Source organism: Mauremys mutica, chromosome 2 (genome assembly GCF_020497125.1).
Source record: "Mauremys mutica isolate MM-2020 ecotype Southern chromosome 2, ASM2049712v1, whole genome shotgun sequence".
Taxonomy (NCBI): Eukaryota; Metazoa; Chordata; order Testudines; family Geoemydidae; genus Mauremys; species Mauremys mutica.
In genome coordinates this window covers 215,822,742-215,841,921 of record NC_059073.1, presented here as the reverse complement: position 1 = coordinate 215,841,921, position 19,180 = coordinate 215,822,742, and the positions used below count along the sequence as shown (strand labels likewise).

The 19,180-nt window shown below is 42.6% G+C and overlaps 1 protein-coding gene across 1 annotated transcript in view; it reads right to left on the bottom strand.

The window, feature by feature from the left end:
• Window positions 1-15,895, bottom strand: part of MRPL3 (mitochondrial ribosomal protein L3) — a 56,595-nt gene extending 40,700 nt beyond the window's left edge. Inside the window, exons 1-5 of the mRNA XM_045007171.1 lie at window positions 15,743-15,895; window positions 6,547-6,725; window positions 5,342-5,433; window positions 4,964-5,062; window positions 416-515 (exon numbers count right to left, since the gene is read on the bottom strand). Coding sequence (XP_044863106.1) covers window positions 416-515; window positions 4,964-5,062; window positions 5,342-5,433; window positions 6,547-6,725; window positions 15,743-15,840 — 568 coding nt within the window. The 5' untranslated portion in view covers window positions 15,841-15,895. The remainder of the gene's footprint in view (window positions 1-415; window positions 516-4,963; window positions 5,063-5,341; window positions 5,434-6,546; window positions 6,726-15,742) is intronic.
• Between the last annotated feature and the right edge of the window lie 3,285 nt (window positions 15,896-19,180).

Below are 19,180 nucleotides of genomic sequence, written 5' to 3'. Positions count from 1 at the left end.
TGCATTTTAGCCAGTTTGCATTAAACAACTTTTCCAAGAGATGGAACTGATTTGCTACAAAAAGAAGAAATGGCAAAAGAGGACAATTTCTTTCTCCACCCACAGAAAACAAAGGCCATTTTCTATTTTCCTCCTTTTCAAAAATTTGATTTGGCCCCAGTGATAGAGGGGAAAAAAAAATAATTTATTTAAATTCACTTTCATACCTAAAAATCAATCCCACCTTAATGTAGGCTGACCAGACAGCAAGTGTGAAAAATCGGGACGGGGTGTGTGTGTGGGGGGGGGTATAATAGGAGCATATATAAGAAAAAGCCCCAAATATCGGGACTGTCCCTATAAATTCGTCCTATTTATGTAAGTCTAAACCAAGAGTAAGTCATACATGTAATGTATTCCAGCTCAAAAAGATTACCTGGCTTAATTATAGCATTATCTGACACCTTAAATATTGTAGTCTTCTGCTTTGGTGGTACTCCTGCTTCCCTGAAAACCTCCAATGCTGACTCTGGTTTCTGGAAGAAACGCATAAAAACAAGTGAAATTAAATTATAAATTCAGTGAATCTCAGAAAAATGTTTACAACTGTTAACACGACTTAAAAAACAAATGCCACATTGTATTTTTACTTTCAAGAAAGACTTAACTTTATAATAAATTACTGTAGCATAATTTCTTCATGAACTTCCTATTTTCTATTGTTGGCTCTCATTTGACCCATCAATCTCATCGTATGATCACTGCACATTTAGACTGTGTCACTAACACCAAGGGATTTGTAAAAACTTTCAGAGCTAGGAGGGAGAAGCCAGTCATCATTTTTTTCATGTACACAAATATTTATTACTGCTTTTTATATTTATAATACATTTTCACTAACCAGAATTTAAAGTGAAATCTTTATTTCAGATGTCATTATAAATGCACATTTGTACTAATGATACCTTTTTACAGTGCTACAAGGTGTATGTACTTTTATACACTGTAAACCTTTCAGGGCAGCAACATAATCTAAGGCCCTGATCTTGCAGAGACTTCTTGAAATACTTAATTTTATAAAAGCCTATAGTTCCACTGAAGCAAATTCACACAGCACAACAGCAGAAGACCCCAAGAACAAAGTTTTTATGTATTTATTTTTATTTTAAATATAAATAATTCGTTTCAATGACAAATAATCTTTGGTTACAAATGAGATCTTCAAGCAGCTGCCTTTTAGAAACATTACAGCACTGAAAGAGTACCAGCCAAATGGAAACCAAGTGTATGAAAACTGAAGTTGTATACAGTGGCTCAGCTGAGATTTTTCTTCAAATGAAACCTCCTAGAAAGCAATTTAAACAACTGACAGCAGTGTCACACTTGGATAATCCCATCTGTGAGAGGGTCACTTTTAAAAAAAATCTCTGAAATTATCCTTTTCCCAATAAAAACACTTCTCTGAACTTTCAGACAAATTGATCTGGACACCTCTGAAGGCTGTTTAGCATCATTTGAAAAATCTGCATATTGCCCATGATTTTATTAATAACTATATGTAAATACATTTTATAAGAATAGCAAAGAACATATTATGCTTGGTTAGAAACTGATTTATAAAATTCCTTTGATTTCTAATTGATTAGAGACCAACAAAACAAAACATCTTTATGAAAATGTTCCTCCTCCACTCAAGTAGGAATGCTGATATAGGGTTCCGCAGTTCACTATTTTTTAAAAATGAATTGCTGTCTTGCATTCATATAGTAAAACATTTAAAACAAAATATTTTAAAAATAATCACGATTAATCTATTTATATATTTTCCAAAGTTGATTGTATTATTGGTCTGATGACTGATTACATGTAGACTGTACTAGTCTTTGCAGAAGTGAAAAATAAAATAGGTATCTCCTTTATCAGATATTTTTAAGTAAGTCTTGATTTAGATTGGAAAGTAAAATTACATTAGTTAAGTTTACCAGAAACTGAATGCTTAACAGTATGTATTCAAAATGGGCTTGTGAGGAGGATTAGAATGACTGAAAAAAAACACATATTGAAGTCATCAAGGGATAAGAAAGCTTTTTCCATTTTTTCACCAAAACATCTGACTATAGCTTTCTATTGCCTGACTTCAACAAATGAAACAAAAATTTCATCAAGTGCTCTAATGGATGAAGACAAAGGTAGGTATTTTTATGTACACCAAACATCACTTAGCCTCCTTGCAAAAATGGGGAAAAAAAGATTTTTAAATGGCAACATTGATATTGAATATGTTCTCAAGTGAATACCATTTTAAAAGGTCTACTGAAAGCATACTGAGTAATATAGTATGGACCGTGGCAAATCAGACTACATCTTCAAAATGATTAATAGACCTCAAAACCAGAGTTAGTTTGTTTTTTAAAAGTCATTGATAAAACAGTCACAGTATCATGCATTTTGGAAAGGAGACCAATTAACTGTTCATTAAAAAAATAATTTAGAAAGTTTATCCACTTGGAACACAATGGCATTTGTCAAGCTAAAAAAAAACATATTCCTAAAAATGTATTTATTTTTTTTTAAATAATTTGACATTTAAAAGAAATACATTAAACCTTCATTGTTAGTGAAATTATTAAGGGATTCATCTGACAATTCACTAAAGTGAGTCACAGTCAAAATCTGGAGAGGACAGATGTTTCTATGGGCAACTAATGAAACAAGTTAATTATGCTGACACAACAAAGGACTAGTTTTCCACAGTTTAGCTTTTCGAACTCACATTTGGAAGAAAACAATGAAGTGATAAATATAAAAAGAGGATGAAGTTTCAAGTTTCAATGTAAACCAGAAAAAGGTATTATTATATTTGCCGAGTCCATAACAAGTGTAAACTGTACAGAAATAAAATAACCTGTGTCAAATTCTTTTAAGCTATGTAATTTTATGGAATAAATTTACTCAAGATTCAACCTCAGAAATTATCGGGCAAGGTCCAGATCTACATAAACTTATTCAACCATATCCATTAAAAAAAAACAAAAAAAAAAACCCCCACCTAATTAATAGAATTATCTAGAAAAAAGCAACAATTTCCTATGAAGGAACATAGATAATTTAATAAGCAATAGTCAACAATCTGATATTTTAGATCAGGGGTTCTCAAACTGGGGGTCGGGACCCCTCAGGAGGTCGCAAGGTTATTACGGGGGGGGGGGAAGTGTTGCGAGCTGTCAGCCTCCACCCCAAAACCTGCTTTGCCTCTAGCATTTATAATGGTGTTAAATACACCTCTACCTCGATATAACGCTGTCCTCAGGAGCCAAAAAAATTTACCGCATTATAGGTGAAACTGCATTATATCGAACTTGCTTTGATACATCGGAGTGTGCAGCCCCGCCCCCACCCGGCGCACTGCTTTACCATGTTATATCCAAATTTGTGTTATATCGGGTCACGTTATATCGAGGTAGAGGTGTATATTAAAAAGTGTTTTTAATTTATAACGGAGGTCGTACTCAGAGGCTTGCTGTGTGAAAGGGGTCACAAGTACAAAAGTTTGAAAACCACTGTTTTAGATCATTGTGCATCAAAGAAAGCTATACAGATAATAAGAGCAGTTTAAATTGGACATGTGATTGCATGAATCCTATATTTTCCATGCATTATGTTACTCAGCCAAGCAAGACGACACTGTTGAGCAGTCAGGACTATCACACATGCATTCCTTCACAGTTGTGTTTCCCTGGTGCATCACCAGTTTCAAAATGACTAGATTCATACGATTTTTGTCAGTCTTGATCTAACACAGCCAGGACCACCGGTGTAATTTCACCAAGTGAAAAATGTTCCTCTAGTAGTGGACATGGACCAGAGAGACAAGACATGTGGAAACCAAAGTAAACATTGGTGAGATGTGCACATGCAAGCATTAAATAAAACTAAGATTTTGGGTAGACTCTCTACTAGAAAAACTGAGGTACAAACCCTCAAGAAAAAACAAACAGACCTCCAAATAAGTCATGTAATGCCTTTTTGTATCTGTTTGGGTCAAACAGAGATGATCGCAAGAACAATGCAAAGAGAAGTGTGATACTGTTTTATAAACATAATGAATCACAAAAAAAATGTGCTCTTTTGAAGGAAGACTAGGTTTCCCATCAGGATTCAATCTTTCCCCCTGGGATTGACAAAACTGCTGAATTGCTTCAACCATTGAAGACTGACTTGGACTTTTGCATCAGACATCTAGAGCTGTTAAACAAATTAGTGGTTTGCGACACCATCATCAATAAGCTATGTTCACAACTGTGCATATTTTTAAGTTTAAAGTTTAATTCTTCGTTCAGGAATATTATATGCAAATGAGCAAATAAAAGAACGGTAAAATTAAAGCAGAAATGAATAAATCAGGATACATCCACCAATTATATAATGAGATTATCCAAAGGATTATCAGAATCGAAAGAGGCCCACAGTAACTCCCCTATTCCAGTGGTTTTTAAATTTGTGAGCTAAGATCCCAAATTAGGTCCAATGCAAGTTTGTACAGCTAAGTACCTGCTCCCCCATCCACTGCTACTACATGTTCTCATTTCCTGCAGTTTCCTCCATTACCAACAGAAAACCATGCTTCAAAGAAGCTTTCAAAAATACAGCCTTCTACCATTTCCAAGAGGGGAAAAAATGCTAATGGAGTTGTCCTCACTTCCCAGATTTTTCTAACAGATTTTGGGGAAGGCTGGGTCAAAGGGAGGGAAGTGAGAATGGAGCCTTCCTCCTACCCATGTCCCCGCCACCCACACCACCCAATGACACATGAGCGTGTGAGGGTGAGTGACAGACAAAGATGAGCCTCCGAAACATGTATGGCTGCAGACTCATCTTTGACTAAACACCTTTTAATATATCACTGTTTTGTCCGAAAGCATTTATAATTAGTGATCCTTATAGAAATAACAATTCTAACCAAAAAAGGAAGTAGTACACTTACATAAAAAGGAGATGAATTTTTCCCTCCAATGATTAGGGTAGCTGTTTTTCCATTATACTCCTCCTTTGGTGTGTACTTTAAAACATGGCAGTCTTTCACCTTAAAAAATAAATCACAGTAAACAGGGTCTCAAACAGACACATCTGCTCATATTCTAATTTAAATTAACAATAGATATTAAACAATGTGAGCAAAGTCACAGTGTCGACTCGATTTCATTTGTCTAATAGAGGACACAAAGTTCAAAGAGAACATTTTAACCATTTATAATGAAGCATCTTTCAATTAACTGTTGACCAGAAAGCCAACTAGAACAGATATGTGGAACAGACAATATTCTTATGTAAATTCTAAAAATAAAATCAGTATCTCTCTTACCTGAAGTAATGTGACAGCATGTCTTTCACCATTCTTGGTCCATAACGGAACCATTCCCAACTTTATTGCGACAAGGCCAACTCTGCGGGAACCTTTAGATCAAAACAAACCATGCCCTTAATTTTAGACTAAATATCTGACAGAATCAAAGATCTTTTTTCCCCCATGGGAGGGACTGAGGGAGGAGAAAATAAGTTTTTAACTTTGTGGGCAGGTTGGGAATAGCAGGGTTTCTTTAATGTACTACTTATGTTTGTGCAGAGCATTACGTGGGCTCAGTATTAATTACAATATATAATTTCTTGTTGAGAAGTCACTTCTGAAAAATACAAACATGACTTCCATTTTTGGCAAACCAGAAGACTATTTCACTAGGTTTCCCCCCTCTCTAAATATTTAAGTTTTTATTCTATTCTCCCTTTAAGGGTTCAGATGCTTAGGTCTTTAGCCTGGAACACAGAACCCATAAGAGGAATATTTAAGAAATAAATATTTTAAATGTGTGGGGGAAAAAGAGCATCTCCAAATGTGTTATATAATATTTACATATTGCATCAGTCACTTAGTAGCCATTCTAAGTAGATGATGCAGTCATCTGCAATGCCAGAAGCTAGATTTTACCAGAGGCACCACTAAAGTCTTGGTCAGCACCATTGCTGCAAATATAAGCTAATTAACTAACCATCAAAAAAAAAAAATTCTAGAAAATGCATTCATTTAAGACTGTGTGTTAGAGGGTTCCTGTGGACTCTGTGGGACTTTAAACACACTAGCTATGCTACCTAGTATGCTACCTCTTCCATGCAGCGACTGGGAGTCAATCTGTAGTCCCTTGTGGATCAGGAATGCTACCAAGCCAAAGTCCCTGACTTTGGAATGAAGTCGTTCACATCAGTCAACAGCTAATTACGTGGTATCCTCTGATGCGTTTGTGACAATCATATTCCAAGGGTATGGAAGCAAGACAGGTTTTGAGGGGGCTGTGGCTGGAAAGTGATGATAAATGTGCTGAAGCTGAAGGAGAAGATCCTCAGGAATAAGAGAGGAACTTGAAGACTAAAGAAGTGCTTTGGTCCTTGCAGAGGTAAAGAAAATGACTAAGGTAACAAAGAAGAAACTTTATGTGACACCAGTCCAATATTATTTGTATACAGCAACAGCCCCATGATGACTACAGCCAGAGCTGCATCTGTTCATATACTAACCTGGTTCCCATGAGTGCAGTGGCCAGGGCTCATCTTTCAGTGGACACAGTTTACTGGCTGTTTGAGCTCTGAATTCTTCCGCTGTTAACTGCTTAAGGAACTGGGTGTTCTCTTCAGAAAGATGTTCATCCCACCAGGTGGCGCTATTAATATGCCTGACTATAAAGCACCAGGGTCCCCTACCAAGTAAAAAATAATAAAAAAATTTAAAAAAAGGAGGGGGGGGGTTGAGGTTGCTTATTAATGTATATAATGCCTTTTACTACCGCATCTTATCACAAAGATTACAAAAGAATTAAACATCATTAATAAATCATGCTCAAGTGATGGCGCTCAAACTGTCCCACCCTGACCATCATCCTTCAGATAATCTTGCATTTAATTTACTAAACACAAATAAAAGTCAAAAATAGAATCAATAGGAGCAATCAACCACATGCTAAAATAATAAATTGGTCTTTTATCCTACACCCTAGAGCTCACTAATCTCAGGCTCTAGTGAATAGCTAAAGAGAAGCAAATTCCAAAATGGAAAATTTCGAGCTCAGAAAGCCACTGCTGGATTTCATTACCAGCCTCAAGAGAGGTTCTTAACCCCAGGAACTCTCAACCAGCATAACAGCCCCTCTCAACTGCCTTGACAGAAAATAAAGCAAGAGTAACCAGGTACCACACCATTTGACGCTCTGAAGGACATCGACTCTACCTTACTTGCACCCAGAAGCAATCAGGAGCTCAGAACAGAGACTGAGTCACAATCACTACGTGCTCATAGAAGATACCACAGACTCGGGAAGCAGGCAACTGTGCTTTGTACCAGATTAAAGACTTTGAGGTTGCCCTGATGGAGAGGACATTAGCACAATCCAAGATGGAGGCAACCAAAGTCTAAAAAACTGTTGCAAAGTATGTATCAGAGAGGAGCAATCATAAGCTTTGCCTTCACTAGGAAAAAAGGTGTGTCCTTACCACGAGTTAGCTAACACATGGTAACTAGCATGAGGAAAAATCCTAGTGACGACATGGCAGTTCTAATTTTAACATGTTATCAAGGCATCCCTCTGGTGTTTACCTCACAACCTGCCAAAACATGTGAAAACTAGAAGCACCTTATGTTGCGTTCACTAGGATTTTATCATGTGCTAGCTAACATGGTAAAACATACATTTTTCCTAGTGAGGATGAAACCATAGCCTCTTGATTAGCCGCGCATAAGCGGTACTATAGACCATTGTGGCTTCTTGAAAATCCAGAATTAGCGATGGCTCCAGATGGACCTGCGGACTGAATTGTTTATGCAGAATGAAGCCCAAACCCTTAATGTTTAGTGCAGACACTGCTTCAGCCCACTTCTTTATATTCTTCCCCATGTCAAGCATTGCTTCCATCTTAGCAAGATTAAGTCGCAGCCTGTTTGCTTTCATTCAGGTCCCTATAAAGGCCAAACGCTGGGAAAAATAATGAAATTGTAGATAGGGCTTTGGAGCGGAGCCTGGAGCTGGAGCCCAGAGCAGCTCCGGAGCAGTGGAGCTGCAGGTTTTTGCCTGGAGCTGGAGCACAGCTCCAAAGCCCTGATTGTAGAATCTGATTTTCATGGAAGAGCGATGTCTGGATGACATACAATGGTGGAAGAGGCCATGCAGACAGATAATCATGGGCATAAAGACAGCAATGAGGGCAACAATGTCTCATACTCCTCTAGTTGCATTTATCCTGATCCACTGCCAAAAGAAACCAAGCACTGATACGTCATATCCTTGGTTTGATATCCTATTTTAAAGCCAAACTGATACATTCCTTAGCCCTCCTGTGGAATTCGAGTGTTGCTCCGTCAGTACTTCCTCATATTACAAACAAAATAGGGATATTCTTAAAAATCAGTGATGTCCTTGAGTGGATGGTAACTGAGAAGACTGTTTCCTATGTGTTATTGCACAGTATGAAAATCAGGGCAATTACCTCATACTGCCTCAGCATGGGAGAGCCTGCTTAGAGAATGGCACACAAAGGGTACATCTACACTGCAATAAAACACCCACAGCAGGCCAGAGTCAGCTGACTCAGGCTATAAAATTACAGTGTAGAGTCAACAGAGAAATGCAGGGTCTGGTTGCTCGAATGAAACAACATCATGAGAAGTGTTCCTTCTCAGGAGGAAGCTGCATTGAAGATGATGAAAGCAACATGTTTACCAACCTGAAGATCTTGCATGTTCAGACTTTTTTATTTCATACTTCTTTCTTAAGGACTACCTGTCTTTCTTCTGGACTATTCTTGAATTCTCATGTTTGAGCAAAAAATTTAGTTGTTACTTTATGGTACTATCATTTTAGATGCAGCCGTGATAAAAAAAAAATAGCTGAAATAGGCAGATCTTCCTTTTACAATTTCACCTTTAAAGTAGTGTCACTGAGTGTCAGTGAATGCAATGAGTAATACTAAATGAGCAGCATGGTAATATTTAAATCACTGCATTGACTTATTTTGTTTAGGAGAATCCATCCTCAACATACAGGATTCTGGACTATCCACCTTCAAGATCATCATTTTCTATAGTTTCAGAGTTACCTGCCAATGATAGCGTTTCAGTCACATCATGTATGTCACATAGCCACAGTATATTACTTGTAGCAAAGAAAAAAATAATCTCCATCATCCAGAAACAACCATAGATAAATTTGTGGTAAGAACCAGCCGATTACAAAAAGCGGTAATTGATTAAAAAAATTGCCCAGTTTATGCAACAAACTCTCCTTTCCATATGATTGAGAACCCACACTTCATTAACATGGTTCAGTCATTAAGACCAGGATACAGTCCACCTGACAGAGCAGATGTAGCAGGCAAATTGCTGGATAAAGTGTATGAAAGAGAAATTGAGCAGTGTGCAAAAAGGTCTAGAGTAGGGGTGGCCAACCAGTGGCTCCAGAGCCACATGTGGCTCTTCAGAAGTTAATATGCTGCTCCTTGTTTAGGCACCGACTCCAGGGCTGGAGCTATAGGTGCCAACTTTCCTGAGCTCATTGCTCATCTTCTGTTGGTGTTGAAAGAATGTTTTCTTCCTTTGGACTAATTCATTCCAAATTGAGAAATTGTTTGGGACCTGAAAAAGCCAGAAAGCTTGTACCTTCTAAAAATGAAACCTACATCTATCTCTGAGGGCTTGGCTACACTTGAGAGTTGCAGCGCTGGTGGAGGCTTTCCAGCGCTGCAACTTAGTAACTGTCCACACCTGCAAGGCACATCCAGCGCTGCAACTCCCTGGCTGCAGTGCTGGCTGAACACCTGGTCTGCTTGGGGTGTAACGAGTGCAGCGCTGGTGATACAGTGCTGCTCATCAGGTGTGGCCACACACCAGCGCTGTTATTGGCCTCCAGGGTATTAGGAGATATCCCAGAATGCTTTTAACTAATTACTCTTTGTTTTGTTATGCAGCCTCTCTTTGTTTTGTTGTGAACGCGGGGCTCCGTGGCTCCAGGAGCTGCTTATCTAAAAAACAAACACAGCTCCTGTTTGCTGTGATCAATCTGTAACTCAGTGAACAATCAAATGAGATAAACCCTGTGAATGGGGCAGGCAGGGGGATGAGTGAGTGTTTGCTTGATGAGAGAAACAGCGGGGGCGGGGCAGAGAAAGGGAGTCCCTTGGAGCAGCTGCTTATCTGGTCTGCAGGCTGTTTGCAGTTAAGCGTAAGGGGTGGGGAAAATTCTCTGATTTTGCAAGGCAGGGAGCTAATACACAGTGTCGGCTCCAAAAATCCACTCCCTCTCTCTCCCCTGCTCCCTGTCACACTATACCCTACCCCCCTCTTTGGAAAAGCACATTGCTGCCACTTGAACGCTGGGATAACTGCCCATAATGCATCACTCCCAACAGCGCTGCAAATGCTGCAAATGTGGCCACACTGCAGCGCTGGTAGCTGTGAGTGTGGCCACACACCAGCGCTTTCCCTACACAGCTGTATGACCAGTGCTGTAACTCCCAGCGCTGCAACTCTCAAGTGTAGCCAAGCCCTTAGTTGTGAAGAATATGTATTGAGCTTATAACAACCAACAAGAATGCACTTTTATGTTGAAATCCCTGATTAAATCGAGTCTTCCTGATTTGATTTAAATCTAATGCACCCTGACCTAAACACCTACAATGCAATTTTATAGTTCTGCAGCCTGAGTCCAAGTCAGCTGACAAGGGCCAAGCACAAGTATTTTACTGCAGTGTAGACATACCCAGAGTGGCCCCAGTAGCACGGGAGGGCCCTCCCGTGCTACTGGGGCCACTCATTTTAGGACTGTGCCAACTCATTTCCACTGACGTGGTTAGAAGATACCATCCGTGCTACAAAACAGCATTGTGTCCAACCAGTTACAGTCAAGCCAACCATGTGCCATGTGTTCTGACCGAGCATTAACCATGGGGTGTGTGGACACACACCATTCCTCGCTACTGGTACCATGGTAGCTTGTAGGAACCCCAGCCACATGGTGGGGGCAGGGAGTAGTACAAAGACATAACAAGCAGATATGTCAAACCTGCAACAAAATACAAACAAAAATTGGGCTTGTTTTTGGCTTAATTGGATTGGGAGTTGCTTGTTGGCTAGTTTTTGGCTTGTTGGGCTTCTAGCTTCTTGGTTTTGATCAGCTCCCGGCAAGCAGGCGCAAGGGGAGTGGGAAGGCGCAAGTAGGGGAGAGAGTCAGGGTACACAGCGGGCCCACCACAGTCCCAGACTGCACGCCGGGGGGATCGAGTCACATTGGGTGTTGGGGTTCTTAGGGATTGGCTTGTTTTGGCCTTGTTTTGCAATGGGATTAGGTTGATTTTTGGCTTATTGTGAAAGTCGGGGTGCTTATTTACTGCGCACAAGTTGGCAACTGTGGTCCCTAGTCACAACCGAGACAGAAGGTTGCAGCAGAGGAAGCAGGGCTGGCCTTACCATGAGGTGAACTGAGGTGGCCGCCTCAGGTGCCAGACTGTGGGGGGACGCCACTAGGCCCTAGAGTGTAGAAAAATGTATTTGCTCTGCTCTAGATGCACAGAGATGGTGGAGTGCTGTGCTGGAGGAAGGAGGGCACAAGAGACATAACAGGAGAAAAGGTGAGAGGGAATAACAGAAAGCAGCAGTAGCTGCAGGGAGAGAAAGGAGGAGCCTCTTATGTACCTCTCTTGCACCCCCAGGAGCCTGGATTGATTAAACACCAGCTTCTCAGGGAACTTCCTGTTTCCTGCTGCTTCCCTGAACAGGAGAACAGGCAGTCAACTGAAGTAGTAGGAGCCAGTTAGGCCCTTAAGACGCTGATATCTTCCCTCACTCAGGCCCTGCTACCAACCTGCTTATTTGTCCCCTTCAACTGAGTGTTGAGAGCCAATATAGCTGGCACAGAACAGCAGTCATGAGTGAAAGAAGAAAACGCCCCTCTGGGGCAGCATTCAGAATAAAGAAAGCAAGCAAAGGAAGCTTTTCTATCTAAGCAGGAAGGAGATATCTCCTGAGATACACAGACACAAATGTTCACGGAGAGCCTTCCGGCCCCAGTGAGAATGAGAGTGGTGAGGAGATGCCTGATCTTCCAGTTAGTCAGAGTGCAGGTGACCTGGCAGCTACTGCAGCATCCATATCTCAAATGGATGTAATCATGCACATTCCTGAAGAAAAGTGTAGATCAGAGAAGAGTGTAGTGGAGGTGCAAGAAACAGCAGCTGATGAGTTTAGTTCCTTAAGTCTAGACGATCCAGGACTGTGGACCCACTTGAGCAGCAGCCTGAGGGACTTCCTTGTACTGCATGGGCCAAAGCAAGTGAAAAACTTCATGTTCCTCAAAGATGGATGGAAATGTCTATTTTCATTAACACATTACTGGCTTGAAATCCCCAACGGTGACAAAATGGGAGGCCATGGCTTATGTACTCAAAAACCCAGAATGCTGCATACTGTTTTTGTTGCAAACTCTTCCAGTCTAATGTTCCGGCCATACTGGGTTCAACAGGAACAAAGGACTGGAAAAATCTGGCTAGAAATCTGGCATGCCATGAGAAGGCAGCAAATCACCAGAGAGCATTCCATAGATGGAAAGAGCTTGAGATGAGACTAAGGTTAAAGGCCACCATAGATGATCAGCATCAAGAAAATATTGCATCAGTCTCTTTACTGGCAAAGTGCTCTGAAAAGGCTCATTGCCATTGTGAGAAAGCTAGCTACCCAAAACCTAGCACTGCATGGCATTTCAGATCAGCTGTATGTGCCAAACAATGGAAACTTCCTTAAAATTGTGGAGCTGATGGACGAGTTTGATGCTGTACTCCAGGAGCATCTAAGAAGAGTCACCACCCAAGAAATGTACACACACCACTACCTTGGAAAAACAGTTCAAAATGAGATCATACAGTTACTGGCAACAAAATTCAAACAGAAGATAGTGGCAGATCTGAAGTTAGCAAAATATTCTGGACTATTCTATTATTCTGGACTGCATCGGCCATACGGAACAAATGACTTTAATTATACATTTTGTAACAACAGAACCTAGTGAAAATGTCCCTGCAATGGTGACTGTCAGAGAGCATTTTCTAGAATTTATTGACATTGATGATATTACAGGAGCTGGTATGACAAATGTGCTTCTTAAAAAACTGGAAGATACAGGAATTGCAATAGCTGACATGAGAGGTCAGGGCTACGATAATAGTGTCAACCTGAGAGGAAAGAACAGAGGAGTGCAGACATGGATCCGAGAGTTAAACCCTTGAGCTTTTTTTGAGCCATGCAGTTCTCATTCATTGAACTTGGTGGTCAGTGATGCAGCATCAGCTTCTAGTGAAGCTGCTGAATTTTTTAATGTAATTCAAAGCATCCATGTATTTTTCTCTGCATCAATTCATTGATGGCAAATTTTGAAGCAACATCTGAGAATATCCTCTCTGACACTGAAACCACTGAGTGCCATATGATGTGAAAGTCGAGTGGAGGCGATACAGCCTATCAAACACCAAATTGGGAAGATAGATGATGCCATAGCATTATCCTCCATAATGGCAACTACGACAGGAACTGTTCGTGGGAGAATAGTGGCAGAGGGAAATGGAATCACCAGAAACATACATAACTTCAAATTTCTGTGTGGCTTAGTGTTGTGGCATGACATACTGTTTGAAATAAATGTTGTAAGCAAGAGACTCCAAGGTGTTGACCTTGATATCTCTGTAGCAATGGAACAACTGGACAAAGCAAAGGCATACCTACAGTCTTACTGGTTAGATGAGGGATTTCAAAATGTTCTGAAGAGTGCACAGAAGTTGGTATAGGAACTTCACACTGAAGCTATTTTCTCACACATTCAAGAATACAAGAGTCACCGAAGATGACATTTTGATTATGAGGGATGGGATAATCTCATAAGAGACCCCAAACAACAATTCCAAGTTGAAGTCTTTAACCAGATGCTAGATTGTGCAATACAGTCAATCAAAGAATGTTTTATGCAGCTCAAGGAACACAGCAGTACATTTGGGATGTTGTATGATATTTCCAAACTCCTCACTATACCTGAAGACGACCTACACCAGCAATGCAGGGCACTAGAGACAGTGTTGACACATAATGACATGTGCAATATTGATGCGAGTGATTTAGGTGATGAACTGAAAGCCCTTTCAAGATACATTTTAGCTGAATCAACTCCAAAGGCTGTTCTGGAATATGTGCGCACAAATAAGATGACCACCCTCTTTCCAAATGCTTTTGTTGCTCTGCACATACTTCTAACACTTCCTGCAACGGATGCCAGTGGAGAACACAGCTTCTCCAAGCTGAAGTTAATAAAAACACATCTATGCTCCACAATGACACAGGAGAGGCTGGTCAGCCTTGCAACCATCTCAGTAGAGTCCAAGCTTGCACAACTTGTAAAGCGGCGAGGGCCATATTACTCCAAAAAATAAAATAAAAATAATAATTAAAAAAAACAGCTGAGGGCCAAACCCCCCCGACCCTGCCAACCCCCGCCCCAGCGCCACCAACACCGCCCCCCCAGCGCCACCTGAAATAGTCCCCCCTGCACCGCCCACAAACCCTCCTTCCCCAGTGTTGCCTCACCGAAACACTGAACCTTAGTAATATGTTATAGCGGGCCCCTAAGGTAGTATAATTAAGGTAAAAGAAAAATGTCTTTTTGCTAGAAGTAGAATAAGATCTTCTCCCAACTTTGTAATCAATTGCCCTGTTGAATGAATGAGGTGTGACTGAGGAAGGTGTGGAAGGCAGCACCTCCAGACAGCTGCAACCCTTGCAGAAGGGATGGGAGCCAGATCAGATCACTAGAACAGGTCAGCCACTGACCCCTTGCTCATCTCAGGCCCCCACCCCTCCCGGCTCACCTCCTCACCCCCCGCCACTGCCCACCCGCCTCTTTAGTCCCCCTCCCTCACCTGCCGCTTGCCTACTCATCCCCCGCGGGCTGCACAGTGAGCCCACGCGGGCCACATGTGGCCTCCAGGCCGCATGTTGTGCAGGCCTACAATAGAGCATGAGTTGGCCCAGACTGTGGACCTTCAGCAGGAAGCAGTTCAAATCTTTGCAACCAAGAAGGCACAGAAAGCACCACTTTGATTATTAAAAAAGATAAACATGCCAGTGTTTACTATGCAGACAAGAAAAGTTACATTTGCTATTCAGGCATTTGAAAGTTGTGTTACTTAAAATTTTTGAACAAGACATTTTAAGTTGTTAATTCTCCTTTACTGGGGTAGGTAGCAGAGCAGTACCATGAGAGGAGGAGAACAGGAAGAAGGTAGAATTGAGACCTTTCAAGGTTTTGGCCCAAGCGAGGTGACATGGGGGGGGGGGAGGGCGTCATTTCAGCTCCACGCCGAAATGTTGTGGGCCGGCCCTGAGAGGAAGGACCTTAAAGAAGCCAAGGAAGCCGCAAACAGACTCCAGAGACGATGGGGCCAAGCCCCGGGGCGCTCCCAACACCCCCTGCCCTGGCGGGGCGCAGCCCCACAGCCTCCGGGAACGTGAGGTGACCCCCCCCGAGCCCCCACCCCGCTCAGGCTGGGGGCGGGTGTTTGCACGCGCCAGTCACGTGCGCAAAGAACCAGGTAACCGATCCCCCGCCCCGCAGTCAGCGCGGGGCCGCACTGACCCGCCCCCCACCAGGCCGCGGGGCTCTGCCGCGTCCCCTCCCCACAGCTGCGCACCCACCTGTTCCCGGTAGCGGCCGCCGCCTGCACGGGGCCGCCCGGACCTCCCGCCAGCAGGCGCAGCCCCGCCCGGCGCAGCAGCCGCCCCCAGCCCGCCATAACTCCCGCTCCCGGCGCAGCCTGGTCTGGTCCGTGCGGGAAAACCTTCCGCCCGCCCCGCCGCCCGCGAACAAAGTTCCGGGCACCAGTCGCGAACACCCCGCAGGGGAAGAATTCCGAAGGGCACCGCGCGGGGGCAGAGGCGGGGCCTTGTCAAGCCCCAGTCTCCGCCCCGCGACGCAGGCGAGACCGAACCTCTCCTTGTTCCACTAGCGCGTGGGCAGCTGGGAGCGGGGGGTTCGGGGAGAGCCCTAGAGAAACGGGGCGTGGAGGGCGCAGCCGCAAGGTCCCTGCAGCAGGAAGGGGGCGGGGGGAGATCAGGAAGCTTCCCCCTGGTGGTGGGAGTTGGTCACTGCAGGGGCAGCAGGTTGGGCAGGGGACACCGGGGGGGGGGGGGGGGGTCACAGTTCATTGCTGGGCCCAGGGTGAAAGTGAGCCAGTAAGAACCTGGCACGTACCCAGCCCACATTGAAGCGCTGCTTTAATGGGGTCTGTACCGGCAGGGCCGCTGCCAGGAGAGGCAAAAGGGGCAGGGACGTTAAGCAGTGCCACAGCAGCACTTTAAGGACAGTCCTTTGCCACGGCAGCGCTTTAACGTTCCTGCGCCCCCCTGGTCAGCAGAGGTCGCAGCATTGTTAAAGGGCAAAGGGCCCTACAGCGCTTTTCCACAATGGACCCGTTGCTGTTTAAAGTATCTTGATTCCATTAATAGTGCTCATGTAACTGTTACTGAGAACCATCATTTTACTGATACTTCACCAAACTAGGAATTTTGTAGTTAAAATTGTGGTTAAAATACAGTTACATAAACCAAATTCTTTAACAATACACATAAAGAGATAGTTATGTATTTACATTTCAGAAAGGGCCACTCTGATCATCTAGTCCAACCGCCAACATCAAACAGAACCTCACTCAGTAATTCCTACATCAAGTCCAATAACTTGTGAATAATTAGAATTTACCTTCTGATAGCTTTGAATATCTCTGCTTTCTCACTTTTGCCAGTTTTGAGATGCAACGTTCATATCCTGACCTGCCTCTCATTGTCAAGATGAGAATTCCCGGGTCAATGCTTTTGCTATTTTGTTTTAAAATAACTTTACCCTTTTGTGTGCTTATGTAATATTGCAGTTCTCCAAGCAGTCTCAAAGCTATAATATGCATCAGACAGCTGGATGTAGCCAAGGTCCAACGATGCAATAAACACCCACAATATCAATAACTGTTCCTAATTCCAAGATCACAGTGTTTCCAGAAAAGAATACTGTACTCTTCTTCACTTATCAGTGATGCTCCCTTCTAAAATTCCCCTAATGGGTTCATTAAAGAAACTTGATGCTATCAGTCTTGCCTGGCTGACTTGCTAATGAGTCTCAGGTGTTTTTCTGGAGATCCCCACAAGATCCATGCAGGTTGGTGGACCATGATATGTAAAATTTGGCTAGAATCAGGAGGATTCTGTAGAGCTGTCTCTCTCTTAGGCATCATATTGTGCCCCAGTTGGTGGTCTGCACTTATATATTTCGTCATGGTGGGGTGGTTCTGCTTGTCTTTCTCTCTCTCACTCACATGCAGGGAGATGGTCTGCACCTATTAAGGTAAATTCAATGACAAAATTCCCACTGACTTCCACAGTGATCAGGACCAGGTCCAAAGCTATCACTGGGGGAAAAAAAACAAAATACAATAATCTATGGAGTCCTTCATCCTCTTTTTTCCATTTGAAATTTCAAATGTCCCCAACAGATTTCCAAGCACTCAAGGGGTCACCCCAGAATACTAAGACATTGTGCTCTCCCAGGGCTATGATGCTCACAGTAACATGGCAGACTTCATTAGGATGAAAGAATGAGCAATGACACTTCCCAATGTGAGTTTTCTGAGCGGTGTTATAAATTTGTCACCAAAATTTACTTGGTGCTTTACTCATCATTTGAATGGTGTCGTTCTTTGTGATGGCTGCCAATAGGATTTGGGTCAAGATCTCAACCTAGGGAGTCATCTCCAGAGCCTTGATGCTGCTGTGAACTCTGTTTCCATGGCTGATATGCATAGAGTTTACCTTATTTATAGATCTGCAAACGCCTTTCTACTTTTTTTTTTAATACCCTCTGCTATCCTGCAGTTGCAACCCACAGTTTTCACCAGATTTACTACCGGGTCCACAGCCTGTTCGTCACCGTAGTGCTGGTTTGACTATTCTCTTGGGCTCTAGAGATAATTGTTTATGAGGAATATATTCCCTGTTCTGCAATTAGTAAATGTGGATTTGTATATATTCCTCTCTGCTTTCTCTCCTCTCCTTCACTGCTCATCTCCAGAACCTGATCCAACGGTTGTTGCTGTAGCCATTCTTCTTCCTCTGGTTTTTTTAATTTTTTTTTTTTTAAACAGTGGTCCAAAATATCCTCTTTTTGAAATGTGAGCATCAGAGTTCTTGTACATTATTAGCATTTTAATTATATAGTAGCATATGCTAATATTGTCCCAGTGGGAGTTTCCATGGAGCCTTGAATGAAGAGGCATGTTTGAAAGTTCCAGGGCCCAAAAAATCCCAGAGTGTGCAGGCTTTTGCATGGGTGTTGCCCCCTTGCACGCGCACAACACATTCTGATCGTCCACAGCCTCAGAGCCCTACCCATCTGCTCAAGCTGGATCGCAGCAACAAGCAACAGGGCAAGTCCTGGAGGGAGCACCATAGATTTACAATGATTATATTGATTTTTGAAAGTGCAGCAGACATAGATTTGCTTTGACAGTACTCCTGTGAGGTTTATCTCCTGGCAAGTGGGCAGAATAAGTTCAAAAGCCTGTATTTAACACTCAGCCTGCCTGAGTTGTTTGGAGACTGCCTGTCACCATGTTATGGGAGACAAGGGACCATGGATTTTCCCCTCACACTGCGGACTTCATGTAATTTATACATGAAGGATGGCTCATTAAGTGCAATGTTTCTCCCATGTTTATTTACCTTTAATCATTGACGATATAATATATTTTGTAAAGAGATCATCATGACTGATCTCTGGGCAGAAGGCCTCCATGTTTGTTAATCTGCATGCAACCAATGAGAGAGCACAATACTCACTGACCAGACCCTACCTCGTGGCCATCAGACACATAGCCACAATTTCCCTCATCATCCATCGACAACAGCTATGGAAACTGAATGTATTGCTTTTCTATTTCTCACTAGGCTACACACAAGAGAAGAGTTCAAACTGCAAAACAACTAAAACTAGTCACTTGTCACAGTGGCGCCTCCTGCTGGACATCCTGGGGATTAGCTCTGCCAGTTGGTGTGCCCTCTTCAGGTGGTGCCTCTCCCATTGTCTTC